This window comes from Panulirus ornatus, chromosome 15 (genome assembly GCF_036320965.1).
Source record: "Panulirus ornatus isolate Po-2019 chromosome 15, ASM3632096v1, whole genome shotgun sequence".
Taxonomy (NCBI): Eukaryota; Metazoa; Arthropoda; class Malacostraca; order Decapoda; family Palinuridae; genus Panulirus; species Panulirus ornatus.
The window spans coordinates 32492567-32519954 of NC_092238.1; the positions used below are offsets into that span (position 1 = coordinate 32492567).

At 38.9% G+C, this 27388-nt stretch overlaps 1 protein-coding gene across 1 annotated transcript in view; it reads left to right on the plus strand.

Annotated features, from left to right (window-relative positions):
• The window catches only part of LOC139753627 (uncharacterized), an 82706-nt gene extending 56762 nt beyond the window's left edge, over nt 1–25944 (plus strand). The window contains exons 11-16 of the mRNA XM_071670241.1: nt 608–1827; nt 2941–3105; nt 8871–8984; nt 12321–12536; nt 17580–17813; nt 23847–25944. Of these exons, the coding sequence (XP_071526342.1) occupies nt 608–1827; nt 2941–3105; nt 8871–8984; nt 12321–12536; nt 17580–17813; nt 23847–23981 (2084 nt within the window). The 3' untranslated portion in view covers nt 23982–25944. The remainder of the gene's footprint in view (nt 1–607; nt 1828–2940; nt 3106–8870; nt 8985–12320; nt 12537–17579; nt 17814–23846) is intronic.
• Nucleotides 25945–27388: the final 1444 nt, after the last annotated feature.

The window sequence follows — 27388 nt, forward strand, 5'->3', positions numbered from 1 at the left end:
TGCTCAGTTCTTTGCAACATTATTAGACCCTTCACATCCAAACCACTCCATAACGAACCACCAAAAAATGCAGAAACCCTCGTCTGCCTCCCCACACACTTTCATAGGCGATGTCACACTCAAATTTTATTACTTTTTCATCTCTCTTTGGCCTTGATTTCCATCTGCAGACATCTGGGTATTGAACTGACAAGATTTCTGACTGCATTCTGAGCACCCACTGCACCTAGAAATCTTGTATCCACATTTTCTTGCTTCCAGGCAAGAATTTTGGATTTCTCCTCCTTAGAAAGGTATGAGCCAACCATTTTGAAACACAGGTGGAAGAAGTACAGCACCCAGAAGCAAAATTCCCAAAATGAAGTGGAGCCTATAAGAGAATTGAAAAAAAAAAAAAATCCTTCCCTCAAGATAGTCTGAGGCACAATGAGGCAGATTACTGGTGCTCGCAACATGAATGAGAATGAGAATTTTTTCAGTCACATTTAGGAATATGTGGATATATGAGTAAGAATTTTTTCAGTCACATTGTTTTTTGATGGTAAGTAGCACATTAGATATTTATTGGTGTAAATCCCAGAAATCAACTTTTCCTTCACATTTACAGGGCCTGGTGGACCAAACATGTTGCCAGTGCATCAGTATGGTAATCCACGCATGCCAGCTCCACAACAGAACCAGCAAAGACGTTTCAACAGGCTACGTGTGCCATCAGCGCAGCACCAGAGTGGGGTTCGTCCTCCACATAATCAGATGCGCTTTCGTAAGAGCTCGGGGACACACCAAGAGCATCACCCAAGTCAGTCACGTGACACCTTGGGATATCAAATGAGATCACCCCCTTCAATGTTTAATGAGCCACCACCTCATAGTGCAGACCCTGGGTTTATACAAGATGGTCACCGGCAGCAAAACTTTGGTCAGCAACAGCAGCCAGGACATCACTTACCTCAAGTCCCACCTCATGAGTTACCACCTCACCAACAGGGACCTCCACCCCGTCACTTGCCACCACCTCATCAACCACCACCACTTCATACACAACCGCCTCCTCATCCTCAGCATCCTCCGCCATATCACCATCAGCCCCCACCATCTCAGCATCACCATCATCAACCCCAGCATCCCCATGTTGATACACAGCATCATCACCCACCACCACATCAGCCCCCATCAGATGTACATCACTCCACTGCTGTTCAGCCTAGTGTCCCTCCCTCACCACACCATGCACCCCCACCTCAAATTCAAAGTTCTGTAAGACCTTCACACCCTGCCCCTCATAACACACACTTACCTCCTCCAGATTTTCATCATAGACCATCAGTCAGTCACCAGCATCAGGATCAGTACCCACCCCAGCCTGAGACATTCCCACCAAGGGGTCCACCACCAGGTCATATTCACCATGAAGAGAGTGGCAATCACGAATATAGTACTGAGCATCAGTATAATGAACCACCTCCATCATGGGATGGTCATTCACAGGCGTATGATTACAGTGAAGGTTATAATGACTCATATGATGATGATTATTATCAAAAGGGACAGTACCAAGAAGAACAGGGATATCAAGAGCAGTATGGTTATGAACAGCCTTACAGTGATCTTACTCAAAGATATGAAAATAATTATCAGAAACACCAACAGCAAGAGGATGAGTATCAACAAAATCAGTATCAACAAGAACAGTACAATGAAGGTGGATACCAAGGAGAATATCCATTGCAACAGCAGCAGAATTATGGAGGTTTTGGAAGAAATAGGGACGTCAGAAGCAGGCTTGGAGGGCGTCTTACTTTAGGCCAAAATCCTCATCATCTTCAGGTAATGTATTCAAAGTTGTATGAGTTCTCTTATCCCTCTTCTTTCTTATTTTTGTTGAACAGGTAAATTTGGAAAAGATTGGCCTCAGCTGACCCAGAGAGGCTTGCTAAATGTTAAACTAAACAGAATCCTAGAAAACCTCTGAAGAAGCCACCAACTCACCTGATAATTAATTGGCTCCACTCAGAGACACAATTTACAAATATTACCTCAACCCAAACTACTGCCTAAGGTTCATTGTTCTTATCAAGTCATTCTTTCGCAGCCAGTGTGTGTTGATTTGTCATTTTTCCTTGTGATATTGCTTGTTGGGGACATCATGGCACTACTGAACTAAGGGAAATGTTGGTTTTGATTCTAGTCTTTCTCATTTAGGAAGGCCATGCCTAGATGGTCAGAGTGACTTTTTTAATAGGTGATGATAAAATGGACCATCTGAGATGGCTATGATTCAGGCATGTTTCTACTCATGCAGTTTTTATCCCCCAAAATTATACACTTTAATGCTGATAAATCAACACATGAAAAAAGGCATTTCGGATGCATAATCTGTGAAAAAAGGCATTTCTGATGCATAATCTGTGGTCACCATACACGTGCTAAAGCCATCTTGGTCAGCATTACTCTATCACCACAAAGGAACAGTGTGGGCAGTCACCTCTTTGCTCTGTAGAAATAAAGTTGCCTAGTACTTTAGTATTTTTGTATTAGTAACTGATGCCCATTCATGTTCGCTCAACGGTGCTCATTAGTAAATCAGCTCTGATTATGTACAAGGAAGCTAATGCTCTTTTCTCAGGTCTGGCTTACATTTAGTTACATTTACATTTACTAGCACTGTTCCTTTATTACCTTATGTTATTTTTGTTTTTTAGATTTTAGTCTCCATTATTGACTATAACTTTTTTATTATTTTTCATAATTTCATGTGCTCCTCTTGACCTTGGCATGTTGATACAGATTGTACCTTAATCACTTGGAATATCTTTTTAATTATTATTGGTTGATATCATCTCTCCCGTTGTGTCTGTAATCTTTCTTTTCAAAAACTTTTCCATTTTTCTTAATTGCTAATGATTGCCTAAGGTTCACCATCATATTTTTTATTTTCAGGTTAAGGTGGTACAAACATCTCCCCGAGAAGAAACTCCAGGTGTCACACAGACTCAGGTTGGACAAAAGATTCAAACAGTACAACGACAAACTGGAACTATATCTCGCAAATATAGAAGAATCACTCGTAAAAACTTCAAAGGAGAAATAGTATCAGTGAAAAAGGTAAATGAGAAAAGATATAAATGGATTAGAGGTTAATCATATCATGTATTTTCTTTATTCATATTAGGATGTTAGTTTTAAGTTTTTAAAGTATAGGTTAGTCTTTGAAATTAACTTGAACATGTTGAATATGAGTTTATATGCAGGTTCTTATTTTTGAATAAATGATTGTAGATTTGAGGTAAACTGAATCAATTTTTCTGCTTTTTCCTGCTCATGTCATTGTAGATCCTTCAAACCTCTGTCAGCTGTAGCCTGAAACTACAGAAGAATTTCTTCTTTCCTTTCTCCAAGTATCTTTGGTGCAAAACTGCCATATACTTGGTGGTGGGAAGGAGGAATGCTTTTTCACAGTTGAAGACTGCACTTGCATATTTTTATAGAGTATTCGGGCCTTTTCCTTTCTCTTTATTGATTTCCACATATGTGTATGTCATGACTGTACCTTTTTACCTCCATGGAAAGTAATCTGGAACAAAGTTTAGCAGAAAGAAGATTTAAATGAAGTAGATTTTGTAATAAAAAGAGTATGGTGTAGGGAGCAGAAGAGGGTGTTTTGAAATGGTTTGGTCACATGGAGAGAATGAGTGAGGAAAAATTGACAAAGAGGATATATGTGTCAGAGATGGAGGGAACGAGGAGAAGTGGGAGACCAAATTGGGGGTGGAAAGATGGAGGGAAAAAGATTTTGAGCGATTGGGGCCTGAACATGCAGGAGGGTGAAAGGCATGCAAGGAGTAGAGGGAATTGGAATGTTGTGGTATACCAGGGTCTACGTGCCGTCAGTGGATTGAACCAGGACATGTGAAGTGTCTGGGGTAAACCATGGAAAGTTTTGTGGGGCCTGGATGTGGAAAGGGAGCTGTGGTTTTAGTGCATTATACATGACAGCTAGAGACTGAGTGTGAACGAATGTGGCCTTTGTTGTCTTTTCCTAGCGCTACCTCGCACGCATGTGGGGGTAGGGGGTTGTCATTACATGTGTGGTGGGGTGGCGACGGGAATGAATAAAGGCAGACAGTATGAATTATGTACATGTGCATATATGTATATGTCTGTGTGTGTATAGGTATAGGTATGTATATGTATAGGTATGCATATGGGCGTGTGTAGATGTGTATGTATATACATATGTTTGTGGGTGGGCTGGGAAATTCTTTCATCTGTTTCCTTGTGCTACCTTGCTGATGCGGGAGACAGCGACAAAGTATGATATAAATAAATAAGATTTTGTAATTGGTTGTTGGATTTTAGAAATTGTAAATCATTATTTAACCATGCTGTACACAAATGTGTTATACACCAGGACAGGTTTATATAGTTATTCAATCATCCATGGTCCTATAAACATGTTTGTAGCAGGGCTAGAGCAAATAGGTTAGCTTGATAGATTTTTTTGAGATTCATTATTGCTAGACCTGCCTTCTGCCAGTGGTTTGTTAAGGGTGAGGCACTAAAGGCTTAGAAGCAGCATTGGAGTTCTTTAGTTATGGGGACTCTTGCCATGGCCACCCCTTTGAGGAAGGTCTATTAAGAACAGGCATCAGAGATATAGATAGAGAGGTTTTGAGTACTTTTATATTAAAGGTAACTAGCCAAAGCATTCCATCTCTGTCCCTGGTCTTTTAGGTTTTTCCAAATACTTGATGGATGGCCTGATTGAAACATGGTGGCATTTTCATTAACTACAAGATGCTGTAATACAGGTTGTATGCAGATGGGGTAACAGGTGCAGAGTTTTATACATCCTTGGAATAATAGAGAAAGGTTAGAGATACAAACATGAGGAAGTCTCTAGGCAAAATGAATTACCAGTATCAAATGATAGAGGATAGAGAAATGTGAATGTAAATGGTAGATACAGGGAACAACAGTAGACACAGGAAGTGAAAAAAGACATTAAGGATGATGTTGGAATATGGAGGGCAGTGGAAAATGTAAACCATCACATATGTAGTCAGTGACGTTACAGGAGCAACATAAGTAAAAAGTGACTACTCCGGAAAGTGATCCGAATGAAAGAGTAGGTTTAGCAGAGTGGGAACAATAATGAAAGGAAATGCAGAACTTGTTTCAGCAAAGGTAATGATAGAATTGACAAGACACCTAACAAACCTAGATATTTAAAATGTTATAGCCAAGAAAGCAGAGTAAATGATGACCAGACAGACATAGACATTAAAACGACAATGAAAGCTAATCCAAGGAAAATATTTGATATGAATGTACCAAGGGTAATAGCAGAACTTCTTATTGAGTCTATAACTAAGAGTAATACCTGTATAAGGATTGTAAGACTGACTGGAATGTGAATGAATAGGAGAATAAAGGGTGAAGCATATCTAGAAGGCTGTGAGACCTTCAGGACAGAGAAAAATTGAACAGGGTGATGTAGCAGCTCATGTGAACAATAAGTTTAAAAGAGATCAGCTAATGAAAATAAACCACAAAAAATGTGAATCATTAGTATCAAGTTTCCCAGCCATGAATACAGTTGATATAGTGACATACAAATCATCTAAGATTATGATGGTAGAGTTTAGCGATATATTATGTTTAATGAATTTTAGTGTTAGTAGAGCAAGCAAACCTGAACCAGGAATGACTTAATTATATTTTAGGAATAAGGAACTAAAGGAACAGATTATTGATGGAAATGCAAGTGCAAACTTATTGATATTGCATTAGCAGATGAAAAAGAGCAGTTAGATAAGTTAATGACCATATGTGAGAAATTCAACCAATTACACATTTATACACAAACTATCAAGGAACAATGACACAGTTGACCTACTTTTTGCTATTGACATTGCACTAAGGACAGATATTGAGATTGATTAAACTAGCATCTCAGAACACATCATAGAAGTATTCATTAACTTAGAGGTGGAAATGGATGAAGACAGACAGACAGACAGAATGCAACAAGGGATGACATGAGCAGTAGAAACAATGTAAATATATATGATAACAGAAAGTGGACCAAAGCCAATACTGTTATAGGAAGTACAAGGCAGAGCTGAGTTCACAACAGCAGTAATGCAAAAATCCAATACTTATTTGTTTGCTAGTGTTTGAATTCTAAACAAATGATTACAAGATTAATGCCATATAAAAGGAAATAGTGATATAAGGAGAAAAATACATAGAGACAGAAAACTATGAATGAACAAGAGAGAATGGAAGAAAAAGCTAAGTTACAGTTAAATTGTAACTGTGATTGTGCTTATAGGGTACTGAGTAGTGTGTAGTTTTCCTACACCTTCCTAGTGAAAGGAGATCTCAGTAGGCTACAAATGGTGCAGTTTATCAGCTGGATATTTAAACAGGGAAAATTAGCACATGGACTGATGCTGGCTGCGAAAGAGCATATTAGTTGATATTGATATTTAATAGTTAAATGCTGTTAAGATGAACTTGCCCTTAGAAATATTAACCTTTAAGTTCCAGATTTTCACCTCAAAAAATGGGTAAAGAATGGTTGCTAGTTATTTTGTTTCCTTTTATGAAATTTAAAGAATACACATTAGAATATCCATGACAGCTTTGACAGTGAGATTTTGCCGTGGCAGCAGGGCTAGAGAATGGTTGCATGTTAATGGAGCTGGTGCTAGTGCAGTTCTTAGTGTTACCCTACTACATAGGAGACCACAAATTAGCAAGAGAAAAACATGAAAAGGTAAAGGAAATGTGAGCCAAAATAACTTCTATGGCCATGGTTTAGCCCTAAATTTAATGCATAAATTGCATGGTTTAGGTGGTGGGAAGTGCGGAGAAGGTTGGTGTGTTGTGTGGGATTATTTGGGTTGAGCCTTGTGAGTGAATTCAGTGATGGCATTTCCCAGTGTTTATACAAAATATATATGTAAATGTTAAAGATATGTCCAACCAAATAGTAAACCTTACAGTTTCACTTTGTTTTTTAGATAACAGTGAAGAAAACCACTTTTGAAGTATATTTTGTTCTACTATCACTAATAATGTGTAGAAACTTTTTAATTGTGTTTGTGCAATTTGCTTAAGAATTGTGGGTGTAAGGCCCAATTTGTCAAGTGAGTTGCCATGATTTTTTCTTTTTGAAGACTTCAGTCACAGACAAAAGATCACATCAAGGCCAGGCCTTAATTGAAATATAGAGACAGTAAAAAGAAGAGACAAAGGAAGGTATTTATGAATTTTAGAAGAAGTGTAAAACCTGTCTTTTAAAATGTACCAGGTCATAGTTGTTTGGAAAGATGTGAAAAGGTAGAGTTTCAAAGCTTCGAGGTGTAGAGAAAGAAACTGTTTTCAAAACAGCCCACATTTGAGTTCCTAATAGCCACACACTAATCATGTGACACAGCAGCTTGCTGAGTATTGCATGGTCTAGCTAGTGGTAGAGCCACATTAGCAGCCAGCTCTTGGGAGCAAAAACCAAGGTAATCTTATAGAAAAGGGACAGCAAGCCAACATTACAGCAAAGGGCATGCAGGTATAGGTTTTGAAGATAGCCAGGAAGAGTTTTAAGTTGGACCCATTTTGACTCAAATCTGTTAAGTAAGGATACACAGCTAGAACCATTCCAGATGTAAGAGCAGTTTTCCAAGGATGGGTCAGTCCTTTGTATAAGTGGAGCAATTGTTTGGAAGAAAAGAAATTTTGACATATGAAGAGGACTCCCAATTTAATAGTGGCAGACTTGGCTATTTCTGGAATGTGGGATTTCCAAGATAGAGTGGATGTTACAGTAATACCAAGAGTGTTGATTGAGTCAAGGGGTGGAATTATAGAACCATCAAAGGCAAGAAGAAGGCTACGAAGAATATTTGCTTGAGAGATGGGTAGAAATTGGGTTTTAAAGGCATTAAACTCAATAACCAAATTTTGTATACCCTCCTGAGATATTCTGTCCAACTCTGAGTTTAATGAGGAAATTCTGTCAGAAGATGCAGATTCAACAAAGGAGCAGAATTGAAGGAATGCAGTCTTGAGTCATTAGCGTATGAGTACATTTGATTATTTTGGAAGAAAGGAAAGTATTGATGAAAAGGAAAAAAGTGTAGGAGAAGGATAGAATCCAGATGACACAGCAGTTGATGAAGAAAGGGGTAGAGCTAGATCCATTTACAACCATGGAGGTAGATCAGCCAGAAAGGAAGCTAGATATAAGGGAGTGGAGTGATGGAGGGAAACCAGAAAAGGGGAGGTGAGAGATGAGACACCTATGCCAGACCCTGTCAAAAGATTTGGATGATGACCAGACACTGATAAGATTGAAAAAAATATCACTAGTGGACATCGCTTTATAAAAGTCATTCTGGTAATCAGAGAAAAGACTTTGAGATTCAATGTTCCTGACAATATAGAAGTTGAGGAGGGATTCAAAGACTTTGGAATTGGTAGATTTCAAAGCAGCCTGTATCTGTATATGTAGATAATACTTTATATTTTAAGGAATTTAAGCAAGCATGCAGTAACATTATTATTGGGAAAACATTTATGATAATGCTGTAAATATGAATGTATGAATAAGTAATCCAGGAACTTCATTACCTAAAGTACATATGTGATTATGGATGAATTAGCTGGAATTTGACAATCTGAAATTTGGGAAGTGGCATATTGTTAGGCAGATATACAGGGAATTTGTGTCAGGATTTGGAAAGGATACAAATGGTGAATTATTCAGTTTAGTTTGGTGTGCTGCATTTTCATTGCATTATTGATTATTCCTTAGAAACATATCATTATGCCATTTTTAACTTCAAGATCTTTAACCCAAATAGATTCCTGTTGATGAAGAAGGGAACCAGATTGGACCACCAATAACAGAATATGAGGCCAAGGAGTCTGTTGCAGATGGACCAGACAGTTCTTCTTCATTAGTGAACCATCAGCAGGTAATATTAAAATATGTTAGTGATAAAAACAAACGACAACGGGAGTGGATGACGAATGGGAGGTATTAGAGTAAGCAGTGCTGGCATGTGCAAGAGATGTATGTGGTATGCAGAAGGTGGGAGGTGGGCAGATCACAAAGGGTAATGAATGGTGGGAGAAAGGAAAGTAGCTAGGTAAAGAGAAGAGAGAGGTCTTTGGGTGGTACTTACAGCAAAAGAGTGCCTAAGATTAAAAGATGCAAATAGAAAAGCAGAAGGAGGTCAAGAGGAAGGCGTAGGGATTGAAAAAGAGGAGAAATGAGAGTTGGGGTGAGCGAGTATCAGTAAACTTTAGGAAGAATGAGATGTCTTGGAGGAGATAAATAAAGTGCGAAAAACAAAAACAAATGGTAACATCGATGAAGGGTGCAAAAGAGGAAGTAATAACAGGTAGTAATGAATTGAGGTGGAGATGTAGTGAGTATTTTATGGGACTTTGAATGTGTTTGATGATAAAGTGGTAGAAGTTAAGTGTTTCGGTCAGGGCATTTACAGAGCATCAGATTGGGGAAGAGCAGTGTGGTTTCAGAAGTGGTAGAGGATGTATGGATCAGGTGTTTGCTTTGAAGAATGTATGTAAGAAATACTTAGAAAAACAGATGGCTTTGTATGTAGCATTTATGGAATTTATGGCATTTATGGCATATGATAGGGTTGATAGAGATGTTTTGTGGAAGGTATTAAGAGTATATGGTGTGGGAGGTAAGTTGCTAGAAGCCATGAAATGTTTTTACCAAGGATGTAGGGTGTGTGTACGATTAGGAAGAGAGGAAAGTGATTGGTTCCCAGTGAATGTCGGGTTGTGGCATGGGTACGTGATGTCTCCATGGTTGTTTAATTTGTTTATGGATGGGGTGGTTAGGGAGATGAATGCAAGAGTTTTGGAGAGAGGAGCAAGTATGTAGTCTGTTGTGGATGAGAGGTCCTGGGAAGTGAGTCAGTTGTTCGCTGATGATACAATGATGGTGGCTGATTCTGGTGAGAAATGCAGATGTTGGTGACTGAGTTTGGTAAAGTGTGTAAAAGAAGAAAGTTGATTGTAAATGTGAATAAGAGCAAGATTATGAGGTTCAGTAGTGTTGAGGGACAAGTTAATTGGGAGGTAAGTTTGAATGGAGAAAAACTGGAGGAAGTGAAGTGTTTTAGATATCTGGGAATGGACTTAGCAGTGGATGGAACAAGTGAAGCAGGAGTCACAGGGTGGGGGAGATAGGCGAAGGTTCTGGGAACATTGAGGAATGTGTGGAAGGTGAGAATGTTATCTCAGAGAGCAAAAATGGGTATGTTTGAAGGAATAGTAGTTCCAACAATGTTATATGGTTGCGAGGCATGGGCTATAGATAGGGTTGTTCGGAGGAGGGTGGATGTGTTGGAAATGAAATGTTTGAGGACAGTATGTGGTGTGAGGTGGTTTGATTGAGTAAGTAATGAAAGGGTAAGAGAGATGTGTGGTAATGAAAAGAGTGAGAGAGCAGAAGAGAGTGTGTTGAAATGGTTTGGACATATGGAGAGAATGAATGAGGAAAGATTGACAAAGAGGATGTGTGTGTCAGAGATGGAGGGAAGAAGAAGTAGGAGACCAAATTGGAGGTGGAAGGATGGAATGAAAAAGATTTTGAGCAATCAGGGCATAAACATACAGGAGGGTGAAAGGCATGCCAGGAATAAAGTTAATTGGAATGATGTGGTATACCGGCGTCGATGTGTTGTCAGTGGACTGAACCAGGCCTTGTGAAGCGTTTGGTATAAACCGTGGAAAGGTCTGTGGGGCCTGGATGTGGAAAGGGAGCTGTGGTATTGGTGCATTACATATGACAGCCAGAGACTGATTGTGAATGAATGTGGCCTTTTTTTTGTCTGTTCCTGGCACTACCTCACTGGAGGGGGGAGGGGATGCTATTTCATGTGTGGTGGGGTGGAGACGGGAATGGAGGATGAAGGCAGCTAGCATGAATATGCACGTTTATATACGTGTATGTCTGTGTATGTATTTGTATGTATACGTTGGAATGTGGTGTGAGGTGGTTTGATCGAATAAGTAATGAAAGGGTAAGAGAGATGTGTGGTAATAAAAAGAGTGTGGTTGAGAGTGCAGAAGAGGGTGTATTGAAATGGTTTGGTCATATGAAGAGAGTGAGTGAGGAAAGATTGACAAAGAGGATATATGTGTCAGAGGTGGAGGGAACAAGGAGAAGTGGGAGACTAAATTGGAGGTGGAAGGATGGAGTGAAAAAGATTTTGAGCAATCGGGGCCTGAACATACAAGAGGGTGAAAGGCGTGCGAGGAATAGAGTGAATTGGAATGTTGTGGTTTACTGGGGTTGACATGCTGTCACTGGGTTGAACCAGGGCATGTGAAGTGTCTGGGGTAAATCATGGAAAGCTTTGTGAGGCCTGGATGTGGAAAGGGAGCTGTGGTTTCGGTGCATTACACATGACAGCTAGAGACTGAGTGTGAACAAATGTGGCCTTTGTTGTCTTTTCCTAGCGCTATCTCGTGTGTGCGGGGGAGGGGGGGTGCCATTTCATGTGTGGGAGGGTGGCGATGGGAATGGATGAAGGCAGCAAGTATGAATATGTACATGTGTATATATGCATATGTCTGTGTATGCATATGTATGTATACGTTGAAATGTATAGGTATGTATATGTGTGTGTGTGGGCGTTTATGTACATACGTGTGTATGTGGGTGGGTTGGGCCATTCTTTCATCTGTTTCCTTGTGCTATCTCGCTAACGTGGGAGACAGCGACAAAGTATAATAATGAAATAAACATTGAAATGTATATGTATGTATATGTGCGTGTATGGGCATTTATGTATATATATGTGCATGTGGGTGGTTGGGCCATTCTTCATCTGTTTTCCTTGTGTAACCTTGCTGACGTGGGAAATGGCGATTAAGTATAACATATATACACATGTACACATTCATACTTGTTCACCTTTATCCATTCCTGGCACCAGCCCACCCCATATGAAACCATCGCCACACCTTGTGTTAGCAAGATAGCACCAGGAAAGATACAAGGAAAGGCCATAGTTTGACTTCTTCATTTTCTGATATGTCCATATTTTAAATGTTTAGTAGAGTTTCAGAAAGATGATGACGCATGAAAAGTTAAGGGGAAATATCATTTTAAAGAATATGGAATTGTGTATGGTAGCATGTAAAGCATTTATATTTCTTTTGAACTGAGTCAAAAATACCTTCGTTTACTGAGAATACATTTTTCTCTAGAAAAGCACTGATAATATCACATTTTTGGTTTGTGTAATGAACACATTATCTTACAGCAGCAGCAGCGTGTACCTGTAGTCAAGACTTTACGACAGATAGTAAGGAAAGTGCCAGTATCTCGGCAACAGCAGCAACAGCAGTCACAGCCCCAGGTCAAGTTACGGGAAATTCCACAAATCGATCAGTCCACACAGCAGCAGCAGCAGCAGCAACAGCAACAAGTCAAAGTTGTGAAAAGAACAGTTATGTCATCAGGAGATGTGTCCTCACAGGTTAGGAAAAGAATTTGGTATCATGCATATTCTTTAGCCTCAAAATACCAGACACAAATTTACTGGGTTTTGTTACTTTACTTTTTCAGTTGGTGACCTAATAATGCAAATGTAGAAATAAAATTTCTCTATATCTGCTGAAATGTTCTCTATTTCTCATGTCTTATTTCCCCTGTGAGCACTTCTGGGAGGCTATGTACAGCAGAAAAGACTCCAAGTTTCCCTTTCCAAATGGACTTGATTAGCATGCTTTATTTCCCTCACACCTTCCTGGATCCTCCTCTTAATGCATTCCCTCACTTTCCTTTCCAGTGATGCTGGCTGTTTTCCCTTCGCACCATTTTCTTCCATGAGGCTCCTGTATATTTTTTTTGGTACCATCCTGTTAACATGCATCCTGTCCACTTAACCAAACCATTCTGTTATACCTCACCTAAAGTCCCTCCCTCTCTCTAACAACCCATGTCCCATATGTATGTCTTCGAAATTACTTGTTCCATCCCATCTGTTAACATTGCAAGCATCACTCAAATAGCTCAGCTCTGCAGCATGAATCCTGAAGCTGTCTTCACTATTCTATGCCTATGTTTCACACCCAAATGTAAAGGATGGCAGGAACCTCTTTAACCTCATTTTTCCATCTCTCTCTTGATCTCTCATCCCCTTTGCTCCCACTGCATCTCGCATGTAGATCCTCCAAGCCAGACTTTCTTTGCTCCTCTTCATATGACCAAACAATTTCAACATACCCTCATTAGCTTTCTCAATCATACTCTTCTTACTACCTCATGTATCTCATACATTGTCACATCACATTGTTGTCAGACATTTCATTTGCAACATGCCCATTTTTTTCCATTCTTTTGCGTATAGCGCAACTAAGTAGTGTAAATTCTGGAAATGTCTGCTCTGTTCTATGCCCATGTTTCATACCCATATGTAAGGGTTGGCAGGAACCTCCTTCACCCCATCCTTCCATCTCTCTCTTGATCTCCCATCTCCTTTGCTCCCTCCACATATCACATGTAGATCCCCTAGCCAGTCTTTCTTAGCTCATCTTCTCTATATGACCAAACCATTTCAACATACCCTCTTATACTGTAACATCAGATATTGTTTTTAGGCATTTAATTTCCGATATGTCCACCTTGCTGAATATGTAAGATGATAAGAGTATTGAATATGTAAGATGATAGGGTAGGCGATGTGGTGTATTTCGGATGAGATGGCATGTGAAGCAAGAGAGTCCTGTTGAATAGTATGGTGAAAAGAAAGGAGGTTTTGAAAGCCCTGAGCAAGTTGAAGTGTGGCAAAGCTGCAAGAGTGGATGGGATTCCAGATGAGTTTCTCAAGAATTGGGTAACAGTTACATTGAATGGTTATTTATACTATTCACTGTTTCTATTGCTGAAGGTAAGGTGCTTGAGGACTGCCAAAGTTTTGGAACTCATGTCTCATAGTTTCCCAATAACTATGACTTGACACATTTTAAGATAGGTTTTTCACTTCCTCTAAAATTCATAAATACTTTTCTTTGTCTCTTCTTTTTCTCTTATTTAACCCTCTCTATATTTCAATTAAGGCCCAGCCTTGATGTGGACCTTTGTTTGTGGTTGGAGCCTTTATCATGAAAAATGAAAAAAAAAAGTCACCTGCAGTAGCATCTACTCCAGCCTCCTTGCCACATTTCATCTTACACAAGGCTTTCACCACCAGACTCAAAGTAATTGTAATTCAGTTGAAATTTAATTAATTACAGAAATATTGTAATTGAAAATAAAATTTGAGAAATTAGTTGAAATTGTGATTAATTAAGTGATCAAGTAATTGCAATTTTATTGTAATTGTGAAAGTGGAGGAAAGTGGTACTGCTAACCGTGTAAATGCAAAGGTGGACAAGTGGTACTTTTAAAGTACCAGCAGTAGCGATACTGGTCCAAAAAAATAATGGTGGTAACAGTGTAATTTCTGAAAAGTACAGCCAGTAGTTGTAGTGCTTCTTGTTAGTGGTACTTTTATATTATCAACAGTTTGAGTCCACCCTATTGATCCCTTGACTCTACCCAAACAAAAATGTCAGTACAATAATAACAAAAACAAAACACTATATGAACTCAAGAACCATTCAGAGTTGAATACTGCAATTGATCATCTCTCCCAGAGAGAGCAGAGGAGCAAGATAATCATGCCAGTGGATATTTCTGCCTTAAAGGAGCTTGTGATTGTCCTTGAACCTTTTCTGTGGAGGGGCAGAAGAAGGTGATCATATCTGCTAATGGACCAGTGATTCTGGGGCTTAAACTCTCACTGAAGAATCTGATTCATAATCATAACCCCTTCTTACAATACTGTGAACAGCAGGCTAAAGTCCTGTTGGATTCTGTGAAGAAAAGGTTGGATCCATAAATGGAAATGAGAGATATTCAAGTAGTTTTTATTTCAAACTGGACTGGCTTCCATAACAAGAGCAGAAGGACCAAGTGCTGGTACGTGTCAGGGAAATGCTTGAAGAATTAGAGGTAGTTCACAAGGGGCCAACATGAACAGTTGATAAAGAAAGTAGCTGAAGGATTACCTGAATAAAAAAACTCAGACTTTTCTCCTTCATATCAAAATGTCAGTGAGTCTTATGTTGAGGCAATTTATTGAGGAAGGAACTCTGTCATTTTCAAGTGATTCAGTACTAAACTGGAAAGAAGTGTTCCAAATTTACATCCACTTCCAAGAGAGGTGATTGGATGTACTACTACATCTGCTCCATCAGAGCTAGTTTTCACCATTGCTGGAAATTTTTTCACTGTTAACAGAGCTCAGCTTGATGCCCATCCTTTCTGTTTAGTGTTACTGATAAATTGCAATAGTGAATTGTTTGAAAAACGATCAGCTTTTAGTTACCATCTGCAACTTTTACTAAAAAGAAATCTTTAATTTTGTTTTCAAATAGTTTGTGACACTTGTTTGAAATATATTTATTTATATTTATTTTCCTTTGTCGCTGTCTCCCGCGTTTGCGAGGTAGCACAAGGAAACAGACGAAAGAAATGGCCCAACCCACCCCCATACACATGTATATACATACACGTCCACACACGCAAATACACATACCTATACATCTCAATGTACACATATATATACACACACAGACATACATATATACCCATGCACACAGTTCACACTGTCTGCCTTTATTCATTCCCATCGCCACCTCACCACACGTGGAATACCATCCCCATCCCCCCTCATGTGTGCGAGGTAGCGCTAGGAAAAGACAACAAAGGCCCCATTCGTTCACACTCAGTCTCTAGCTGTCATGCAATAATGCCCGAAACCACAGCTCCCTTTCCACATCCAGGCCCCACACAACTTTCCATGGTTTACCCCAGACGCTTCACATGCCCTGATTCAATCCAGACAGCATGTCAACCCCGGTATACCACATCGATCCAATTCACTCTATTCCTTGCCCACCTTTCACCCTCCTGCATGCTCAGGCCTGATCACTCAAAATCTTTTTCACTCCATCTTTCCACCTCCAATTTGGTCTCCCACTTCTCCTCGTTCCCTCCACCTCCGACACATATATCCTCTTGGTCAATCTTTCCTCACTCATTCTCTCCATGTGCCCAAACCATTTCAAAACACCCTCTTCTGCTCTCTCAACCACGCTCTTTTTATTTCCACACATCTCTCTTACCCTTACATTACGTACTCGATCAAACCACCTCACACCACACATTGTCCTCAAACATCTCATTTCTAGCACATCCACCCTCCTGCGCACAACTCTATCCATAGCCCACGCCTCGCAACCATACGACATTGTTGGAACCACTATTCCTTCAAATACAATGCAAAATTAGTGTTTTTTTCACGAAAATTATTTTTTTCCAAATTTGGGAAATTAAAATTCTAATTGTGATTGTAAATGATTTTGTTTTGTGGTAATTATAATGTGATTGCTATTCCCAAATGTATTTGTAATTGCAATTGTAATTTAAAGGAATGGAAAATATTTGTAATTTAATTTTTCAAGCATAATTGTTCTGACCCTGTTCACCACCTCCTCTCTTTTCTCCAAACTACTTACCATGACTCTCATTTTGCATACCTCTCTCTTCTTCAAACCACATGCCATGACTTTCTCATTTTGCATACCTCCCTAACCCAAACACCCTACATCTGCCACCCTGTCATCAAACACATTCAGCAGTCCTTCAACATTCTCTATCCCCTCTTCATCTCACTGCTTGTTACCACTTCTCCATATGCCCCCTATACCAATGTATCCATTTGATCTCTAGTTTTTCTCTTACTTTTCGCCTCCTAAAAGATCATCTTATTCTTCCTGAAGTTTCCTGGTAGTTATTCACCCCAACTCTCATTTGCTATCTCAGTTGCAGTTTCCCACCTTAGGGAGGCAATATCAGGAACAGACAAAACAGCAGCCACATATGCTTGCATCCAGTGACCTGCTGTTATGTATAATGCGCCATATCAAGAGCCCACCGTCAACAACCATCCATAGTCATTAACTTAAACTAAGAAGAATAGTATTCCCAAGACTGAGCCATGTTGCACTCAACTCTCACCCATTTTTAGAAAGCTTCATTGACTTATATCTTTCATTCCTTTCCACTAAAGACATCACATTTTGAGTGAAGGAGATCCATTTTCTTTAGCCAACTCCTATGTGGTGCAAAATCATATGCTCTAGTCATATGTTCTAGTCATCATTTCTATAGTGGAAGATAGAGCTTGCTTTGTCATTGAAGTCTAAGATGTTTGTCACACATGACCTTTTCCTGAATTCATGTTGCCTCTTCCTTGGGTGTTTTTTTTTCTGCAAGTAGTGATTCCTCTGATTATCTTTTCCAGTATTCCTGCGCATCAGTTTATGTGTGAGTTTGGCTGTTGTGTTAGAATTTCTTGTGTTGTTGAGCATATCTTTTCAAAAATTTTGATATTTATTAATATTTTTTTTGTACTTTTTGGTACTGTTTCCTCTGAGAAATATGAATATTAAACAAATAATCTTTTTTACAGTCAAATCCAGCAGGTCGGCGCATAGTGACAGCGGGCACTTCACAGTCTGGCAGTAGTGGAGGGACAGTACATCGTCCTAGCGCTGGAATCCGTCGAGTGATTACTGCCAGCTCAACATCTAAGTCATCTGATGCCTCAGACCTACCCACTGTCCAGCTCTGTGATTTGCCAACCAATCTCACTTTATCAGATATCAATCAGATGGTGGCTAATGCAGGGGTAGGGCAACCTTTGGTAAGTAAAGATCTCTTCTTTTGTTTTTTACTCATATTTTATGGGCATGAGAAGAAAGGTCATGAGAGGCAAGTGTTTTGGGAGCAGCTGAATGAGTGTGTTAGTGGTTTTGATGCACAAGACCGGGTTATAGTGATGGGTGATTTGAATGCAAAGGTGAGTAATGTGGCAGTTGAGGGAATAATTGGTATACATGGGGTGTTCAGTGTTGTAAATGGAAATGGTGAAGAGCTTGTAGATTTATGTGCTGAAAAAGGACTGGTGATTGGGAATACCTGGTTTAAAAAGCGAGATATACATAAGTATACGTATGTAAGTAGGAGAGATGGCTAGAGAGCGTTATTGGATTACGTGTTAATTGACAGGCGCGTGAAAGAGAGACTTTTGGATGTTAATGTGCTGAGAGGTGCAACTGGAGGGATGTCTGATCATTATCTTGTGGAGGCGAAGGTGAAGATTTGTATGGGTTTTCAGAAAAGAAGAGAGAATGTTGGGGTGAAGAGGGTGGTGAGAGTAAGTGAGCTTGGGAAGGAGACTTGTGTGAGGAAGTACCAGGAGAGACTGAGTACAGAATGGAAAAAGGTGAGAACAAAGGAGGTAAGGGGAGTGGGGGAGGAATGGGATGTATTTAGGGGAGCAGCGATAGCTTGCACAAAAGATGCTTTTGGCATGAGAAGCGTGGGAGGTGGGTTGATTAGAAAGGGTAGTGAGTGGTGGGATGAAGAAGTAAGATTAATAGTGAAAGAGAAGAGAGAGGCATTTGGACGATTTTTGCAGGGAAAAAATGCAAATGAGTGGGAGATGTATAAAAGAAAGAGGCAGGAGGTCAAGAGAAAGGTGCAAGAGGTGAAAAAGAGGGCAAATGAGAGTTGGGGTGAGAGAGTATCATTAAATTTTAGGGAGAATAAAAAGATGTTCTGGAAGGAGGTAAATAAAGTGCGTAAGACAAGGGAGCAAATGGGAACTTCGGTGAAGGGGGCTAATGGGGAGGTGATAACAAGTAGTGGTGATGTGAGAAGGAGATGGAGTGAGTATTTTGAAGGTTTGTTGAATGTGTTTGATGATAGAGTGGCAGATATAGGGTGTTTTGGTCGAGGTGGTGTGCACAGTGTGAGGGTTAGGGAAAATGATTTGGTAAACAGAGAAGAGGTTGTAAAAGCTTTGCGGAAGATGAAAGCTGGCAAGGCAGCAGGTTTGGATGGTATTGCAGTGGAATTTATTAAAAAAGGGGGTGACTGTATTATTGAATGGTTGATAAGGCTATTTAATGTGTGTATGATTCATGGTGAGGTGCCTGAGGATTGGCGGAATGCTTGCATAGTGCCATTGTACAAAGGCAAAGGGGATAAGAGTGAGTGCTCAAATTACAGAGGTATAAGTTTGTTGAGTATTCCTGGTAAATTATATGGGATGGTATTGATTGAGAGGGTGAAGGCATGTACAGAGCATCAGATTGGGGAAGAGCAGTTTGGTTTCAGAAGTGGTAGAGGATGTGTGGATCAGGTGTTTGCTTTGAAGAATGTATGTGAGAAATACTTAGAAAAGCAAATGGATTTGTATGTAGCATTTATGGATCTGGAGAAGGCATATGATAGAGTTGATAGAGATGCTTTATGGAAGGTATTAAGAATATATGGTGTGGGTGGCAAGTTGTTAGAAGCAGTGAAAAGTTTTTATCGAGGATTTAAGGCATGTGTTTGGTAGGAAGAGAGGAAAGTGATTGGTTCTCAGTGAATGTAGGTTTGCGGCAGGGGTGTGTGATGTCTCCATGGTTGTTTAATTTGTTTATGGATGGGGTTGTTAGGGAGGTGAATGTAAGAGTTTTGGAAAGAGGGGCAAGTATGCAGTCTGTTGGGGATGAGAGAGCTTGGGAAGTGAGTCAGTTGTTGTTCGCTGATGATACAGTGCTGGTGGCTGATTCATGTGAGAAACTGCGGAAGCTGGTGACTGAGTTTGGTAAAGTGTGTGAAAGAAGAAAGTTAAGAGTAAATGTGAATAAGCGCAAGGTTATTAGGTACAGTAGGGTTGAGGGTCAAGTCAATTGGGAGGTAAGTTTGAATGGAGAAAAACTGGAGGAAGTAAAGTGTTTTAGATATCTGGGAGTGGATCTGGCAGCGGATGGAACCATGGAAGCGGAAGTGAATCATAGGGTGGGGAAGGGAGCGAAAGTCCTGGGAGCCTTGAAGAGTGTTTGGAAGTCGAGAACATTATCTCGGAAAGCAAAAATGGGTATGTTTGAAGGAATAGTGGTTCCAACAATGTTGTATGGTTGCGAGGAGTGGGCTATGGATAGAGTTGTGCGCAGGATGGTGGATGTGTTGGAAATGAGATGTTTGAGGACAGTATGTGGTGTGAGGTGGTTTGATCGAGTAAGTAATGTAAGGGTAAGAGAGATGTGTGGAAATAAAAAGAGCGTGGTTGAGAGAGCAGAAGAGGATGTTTTGAAATGGTTTGGGCACATGGAGAGAATGAGTGAGGAAAGATTGACCAAGAGAATATATGTGTCGGAGTTGGAGGGAATGAGGAGAAGTGGGAGACCAAATTGGAGGTGGAAAGATGGAGTGAAATAGATTTTGAGTGATCGGGGCCTGAACATGCAGGAGGGTGAAAGGCGGGTAAGGAATAGAATGAATTGGATCGATGTGGTATACCGGGGTCGACGTGCTGTCAATGGATTGAATCAGGGCATGTGAAGTGTCTGGGGTAAACCATGGAAAGTTGTGTGGGGCCTGGATGTGGAAAGGGAGCTGTGGTTTCGGGCATTATTACATGACAGCTAGAGACTGAGTGTGAATGAATGGGGCCTTTGTTGTCCTTTCCTAGCGCTACCTCACACACATGAGGGGGGGAGGGGGATGTTATTCCATGTGTGGCGAGGTGGCGATGGGAATAAATAAAGGCAGACAGTATGAATTATGTACATGTGTATATATGTATATGTCTGTCTGTGTATATATATGTGTACATTGAGATGTATAGGTATGTATATTTGCGTGTGTGGACGTGTATGTATATACATGTGTATGGGAGTGGGTTGGGTCATTTCTTTCGTCTGTTTCCTTGTGCTACCTCGCAAATGTGGGAGACAGCGACAAAGCAAAATAAATATAAATAAAATAAATAAATATTTTATCTAACTCTTTCCATCTCCCAATCTTTGTTCAGCTAACAGTTTCCTTAATTTTTGCTTAAGTTCATGGAAAGGATCTGCCCAAATGCACATTGACTTTTGTTTGTTAGTTCAATTCCAGCAGTAAGGCAGACTTGCCTTATTTCTTTTGGTATAGACAGATGTTTTTAGGTCCACAAAGGTGTATCAAGAGTTACTAGCATTAGTATTTATTTGAGAGGGTGGTGGCTCACACAAAAACCATATTAGGGAGGAACAATGAGGCTTCAGGACAGGTACAGGATATGCAGATGAGCTGTTTGCTTTGGAGAATATTTGTGAAAAAGACCTAGAGAAAGAGGATTTGTATGTTGTATTTACATATTTTGAATGGAGTGATAGAGATAAGATTGTTAGAGATTGCTTTGTGAAATGTGTAACAAATATGTGGTTAGGGAGAAAAGCTACTAGAAGCAATGAGGTGGAAGAGAGGAGGATGAGTGGTTCCAGGTGAAGAAGGTAGTTGTATGGCAAGGATGTGTGATGTCACCATGATTGTTTAATGTATGTTTACATGGGTTTGTGAGGGACATGAATGAGAGGATCATGTAGAGAGTGATGGGGAAGCTTGGGAGGTGATTCAGTCACCATTTCCTGATGACATGACTCTGGTTGCAGACGAGTAAGAAACTGCAGAAATTGATATCTGAGATTGGGAGTGTGTGTGTGAGAGTGGAAAGTTTAGGATAAATTTAATTTAAAGTAAGGTTATAAACATTAGCAGGGGAGAGATAGAGATTGTGGTTGTAATGTGAGTTTGAGTAGAGAACCAGAAGGAAGTGCAGTGTTTTAGATATCTGGAAGTGTACATGGCAGCAGGTGAAACCAAAGAAGCTGAAGTAAGCTAGAGATTATGTAAGGGGGTTTAGGCCTAATCCTTAATTGCAATGAGGAGCCTGTGGAAAATGAGGTCACAGTCTGATTGCTGAGTATTTTTGATGTTACAGTAATCCAGTCTGTATTGTATAGGTGTGAGGCATGGGTCTCAGTTGAAAAGAGGGCGATTGTGCTGGAAATGATATGCTTGAGGGTAATATGTGGTTTGAAGAAGGTTTTAAGAAATGATAGAGTCAAAGAGAGTGTGGTAGTAAGAAGAGTATGTTTGTGAAAAGTAAAGAAATGGTGAAATGGTTTGAACATATGGAGAGGATGAATGAGCAGAGGCTAACAGAGAGGTTATACAAGTAGGAAGAAGTTGGGGGGAATAAGGGGGAAGAGGTAGACTTAATTAAAGATGGAAGGTTGGAGTGAAAAATGGTTTGATAGTTTGGGGCCTGAACATGCAGGTGATGTGAAGCATGCATAGAATAGAGCAAGTTAGAGTGACATGGTATACAGGTCACAATATGTTGTCAGTGGACTGAATCAGGGTATATGAAGCAGTCATGGAAAACCACAGAAAAGTCTTTGGGGTATGGTTGTGTTTAGAGGGCTCAGGTTTCAGTACATTGTGCACGAAAGCTAGATAGTAGGTATGAGCAACTTACTTGCATCTCCTAAGTCACCTTGAAAGGACACAATGGTCAGTTGCTGTTTGAATTCCTTTGGAGTGTTTGATGTAAACTACAAAGAGGTCTGGGATCTTGGTTATGGATAGGAGACTCGTTTCAGAGCATTATACATAATAGATAGAGAGTGAACATGAGTAAATAAGGCTGTTTTTCACATTCTGGGTGCCTTCTCTTTGCATGGGAAACATCAAACCACAGTGAAAAGAAAATGATAAAAAGGTCATGTGTATTGCTTTCACAAGAATGATTTCTCCATGTTGAATCACCTAGGTTGCTCTCTGCTGTACTTTGGTACCTTGTTGCTGTACTTTATTTTTTTTATGTCGCTATCTTCTTTGTTGAATAGAGAAGTATTTTTCATGACGTTGCTGACTCTTCTATCCATCTATCTCTCCATCTATCTTTCTAGCTATCTGTATCTCTGATGCCTGTTTCCTCTTGGAACTCCGAGAGGGGCAGCCACAGTAATAGAGTCTTTATAAATAGTAAACTCCAGTGCCTTTTCGAAGCCTTTAGTGCCTCATCCTTAACAGGCCACTGGCACAAGTTTATTCAGTACAGTGTTAGCAGAGGCTGCTATCTAATGTTCCTACTGACTACTTATACATAATTCTCCTGCCTAAATGTTCCTACCTACTGCTTTCATATATTGCTCACACTGTTATGCCAAAAGGCAGGGCTAGCACATAGATAGTGCTCACCACAGGAAAATCTAGGGTTAAGAAGAATGAGCTATGTGAGTTAAATGTTGTCAGATGTTATGCATGAAAAGAAGAGATTGTATGTCTGTGGACAGAATGCCAGTAGTCCATGTCTGGATGAGGCAGAAAAAGAAATGACAGCTACCTGTGTCAGATAAGTGCAGCTTGACTACCACTAAAGTGCTGGCTTACTACACAGCTGTCACTAATGCTCTTGACGCCCGGGTGGGTAGTACTGGTAATATACCTCCTAGGTCGTTGGGTGCCAACTATCTACTACCTACTACCTACCTGTGTTTTTTTCACACATTATTAACCTCTTTCCAAAAATCTTATTGTCCTTAAAGTTTATTGTTATTTGCTCACCTCAGCTCTCATATGCCCTCTTTTTCAACATCTGCACCTTTCTCTTGATGATCTGCCACTTTCTCTTATACATCCTCATATCATTTACACTCCTTGTAAGTACTGCCCAGATACCTCTATTTTCTCTTTCATTAGAAAGTTTACCTCTTCATCCCACCACTCTACCCTCTCTTACCTTTTCATCCTTTCTAATGTGCCCACCTCTCACATCCTACATGCATTTCTTGCACATGCCAGCACTGCTTCCCTAAATTTTTGTTCATATATTTACTTATTTTTCTTTCAGAGTGTCGACTATGTGCCAGGTTCTCGTGAATGCATTATAAGGTTTCGTGTGGCAGAAGTTGCTGCAAAATTCTACCAGAAAATGAACCGAAGAATGGTGAATATGTCATTCATAAGAGCCAAGATGATATTGTGAGGTTATAGAATATTTCATTGATTAGGAAGTCTTTATATTCAAATCAGAAATAGAAATATTTTTCGTCAGTTCTGAATTGTATTGAGAGCACTTCGAGAATTTGTTTTTATTTTTTGTATTAAATTTACTGTTTCTTTGGTAGGCTATTTTTGTGTCTGATCTAGATGTGTGATGTTAATGTCATATATTGAAATAGTCATAGGTAGATTTAGAGGATTTACATGTATTTGGGACTTTAATTGTTTAGTAACAAAATTTAATTTTTTTTTTGTCAGATAACTTAAAAGATTTGATATACAAGAAATCAAGGGGAAAGTGTTGATTTTGAGGCTCTTATTTTGATTATCGTGTTTAGTATGATATGGTAATCATGCTGCAGATGGATGGACATTTTATTCTAATTGAATAATAGTTTTTTATGTTTATATAAGATAAGCTTGTTTAAGCAGCTTGGATGAATGTGTACAAGGTGTTGCTCTATGTCATTTGATTGTGAATATGATGAAAATGGTTAATGAAGTGAGTATCCATGTTGGATATGTTAGTCTCCTGAACAGCACCTCTCACCATGGAAGAATGCAGCTTCAGAAAAATCACCATAAACCAAGCTACTGAGAAGACATCATAGTAACTTGCCCTACCTCTGATATGCTTATGCCACAGAATCAAGAGATTGGCTGCTTTGCTGCTTCCCGTTATGGAATTGCCCACTGTCACTTTGTTGCCACCTGTTAGTATTTGACTCACTTTTTTGTACCTTATGAAAAAGCAAGGTTTCTGTTTCTTTTATTCTATTATAATATAATGAGAACCAGAATTGTATAAGTTCAAATATTGCAGTTTCTGAAATGATCAATGTCTTGAACTTCACCTGATTTGTTGATATTTCCAATGAAGTCATATACACATGGAAAGTCAGCCTTATGTGGGATGTTCATTTCACTGAATCATTCATGAATACTTGATTAAAGAGCACTGGAACCATTTGTCATGTTGCTTTGCTCGTATAACCACTAACCCAATGTTATGGGTGTGGCAGGTGCCAGACTGTTGATGTTCTTGTAGCTGCTGTTGACCTGAGATTATATATGAACCAGATTATCTGTATTCAATATGATTTACAAGTCAATAGGCTATGGATCATGCCAAACTGTGCACCCTTGTTACTTGAAGAATTAACAGAAAAATATATGAGGTCATCGCCAAAAATGGTATGACTAGTAGATGCAAATGCACATTCAAAAACATATTTGTATACTAATACTGTGTTTAACATAATGTCTTACAACAACTTTGAGAGTCAACATTCTATCTTTGACTCAATTTTGTTGCTGTTGCTGTTGTGTTCCCATCTTGGTTAATGATGGACTCTACCAATGTCATTAGTACAACTGGCTGCTGCTGCTGTGTTTTTCGTGAATGGAAACAGCTAATAGAAATTGACATGATTTATGCATTCACTTAAAAATATTAATGTTTGTTTATTGTAGGTAAAATTATTTTTATTAACTTCATATTCATCTCGAAACTCTTACTCAACATCACATAAAAAGATAGCTTTGAGAAATTTATTTCATTAATAAAATGATATTCGAAATGCCATGCTATTAGACTGTTTGTTTTGTAGAAATTATGTTCTGAATGGTAAACTTGGCCTTTGAAGCCTACTTAAAAAATTTTTGACAAGGACTTTAGTTTTGTTGTTCAAAATTAAGATAATCAACAATTGAGTGACTTCCATTTTTACTTGTGTACAAAGTGACAAAAATGAGCAAGAAATTGTCCAGATCATCCTTGATGATATTATGATGTCAAAACTTTACCATGATTAAGGTAGAGTACTCTCTTTGATCTATGTAGAAGAATATTTGAGCTGATTTCACGTCAAATTTGTTGACTGAAATATGTAATACAGAAATATTTGTATAAGTGTTGTTGGTGTGCTATTAAAGACACACACACAGCCAGTTGTTTTTGAGTCCTTTATTGTACATTGCTGATGAATCTCATAAGTCATATTAAGGATTGTTAAGAGATAAGAAGACACCATGTGAAGTGTAAGCTGAATGAGATCTGCAATGTGAGATCAAAAGTACGACTGTTGGCAGTATCTCTACTCTCTCATGTATGCTAGCATTTCATCATGGAATGACCGGTCCAGTAGTCATTCAATCATTGGTTATATATTCTTTCTTTTCTATATATATATATATATATATATATATATATTATATATATATATATATATATTATATATATATATATATATATATATATATATATATATATATATATATATATTATTTATCTATTTATTTTATTTTATTTATTATACTTGATCTCCGTTTCCCACGTCAGCGAGGTAGTGATATATATATAATTTATTATACAACCTCTGGATCCCTTTTATGGAGCTTTTGCAGCTTCAAGGCTTTGCTGCAATTGATAGTAGGGAAATGATGGACCCTTTTGGAGTGAGCAGCTCCTCGAAGAGATTGTACTCCTTTTCATCCATTACCGATGATACAGCCTTGCTGAAGGTGTCTTTCCACTCGCAGCATTATCACATCCAGGAGGAGTATGATAATATATATAAGATACAAAATCCTCATATGATCTGTTCTTGATATACAGAAAAGATTCCCTTAAAAGCCACCTTAGTTGAGTTTACTTTTTTTGATATATGTATGTGGCATCTGATTTCTGGTAATAGTGAATGGGCTTCACTAGTTATATCACTGATATATCATCAGTATTCAATATATACGTTAAAGTTTCTTAAACATTCTTCATAAGTTATTTATGTGGTTTTTATCTTGTGGAATACTATTAAATTAAGGTGTAATAACATATGTGAGCATATTTTGTTGTAATTCATCTCTGTGAGATGAGGAAATCCTCAGTGATTATATCACTGTTACTATGTATACCAGTTTTATAGGTAATACTTAAGTCATTCCTATTTATCACAGAACTGATGAAATTTGTGAGTAATCCTTGTGGGATGAATGTCAAACTTGGTCAGATTTACTTGATCATACTTTTATACATTCATGTCATATATATATATATATATATATATATATATATATATATATATATATATATATATATATATATATAGATAGATAGATATATATATATATATTTTATATTTATTTATTTATTTGTATGTTATTTATTTATAGTCATCACAGGACCTCCTTCAAAGTACGAGTCCTGATGTTAAACAGAATCTTTTTCTAGAGGTTCCTGCAGCCTTTGACTGCTTTACTTTCAGTACAAGAAAAATGTTGACTCCTCTAGATTGAGAATTTTTTGACAAGACTGTTCCCAGTGATGCGGCCTCACCAAAAGCGACTTCACCTGTGCTGTAATCTCCTACAGGTGCTGTCCCATAACACCTA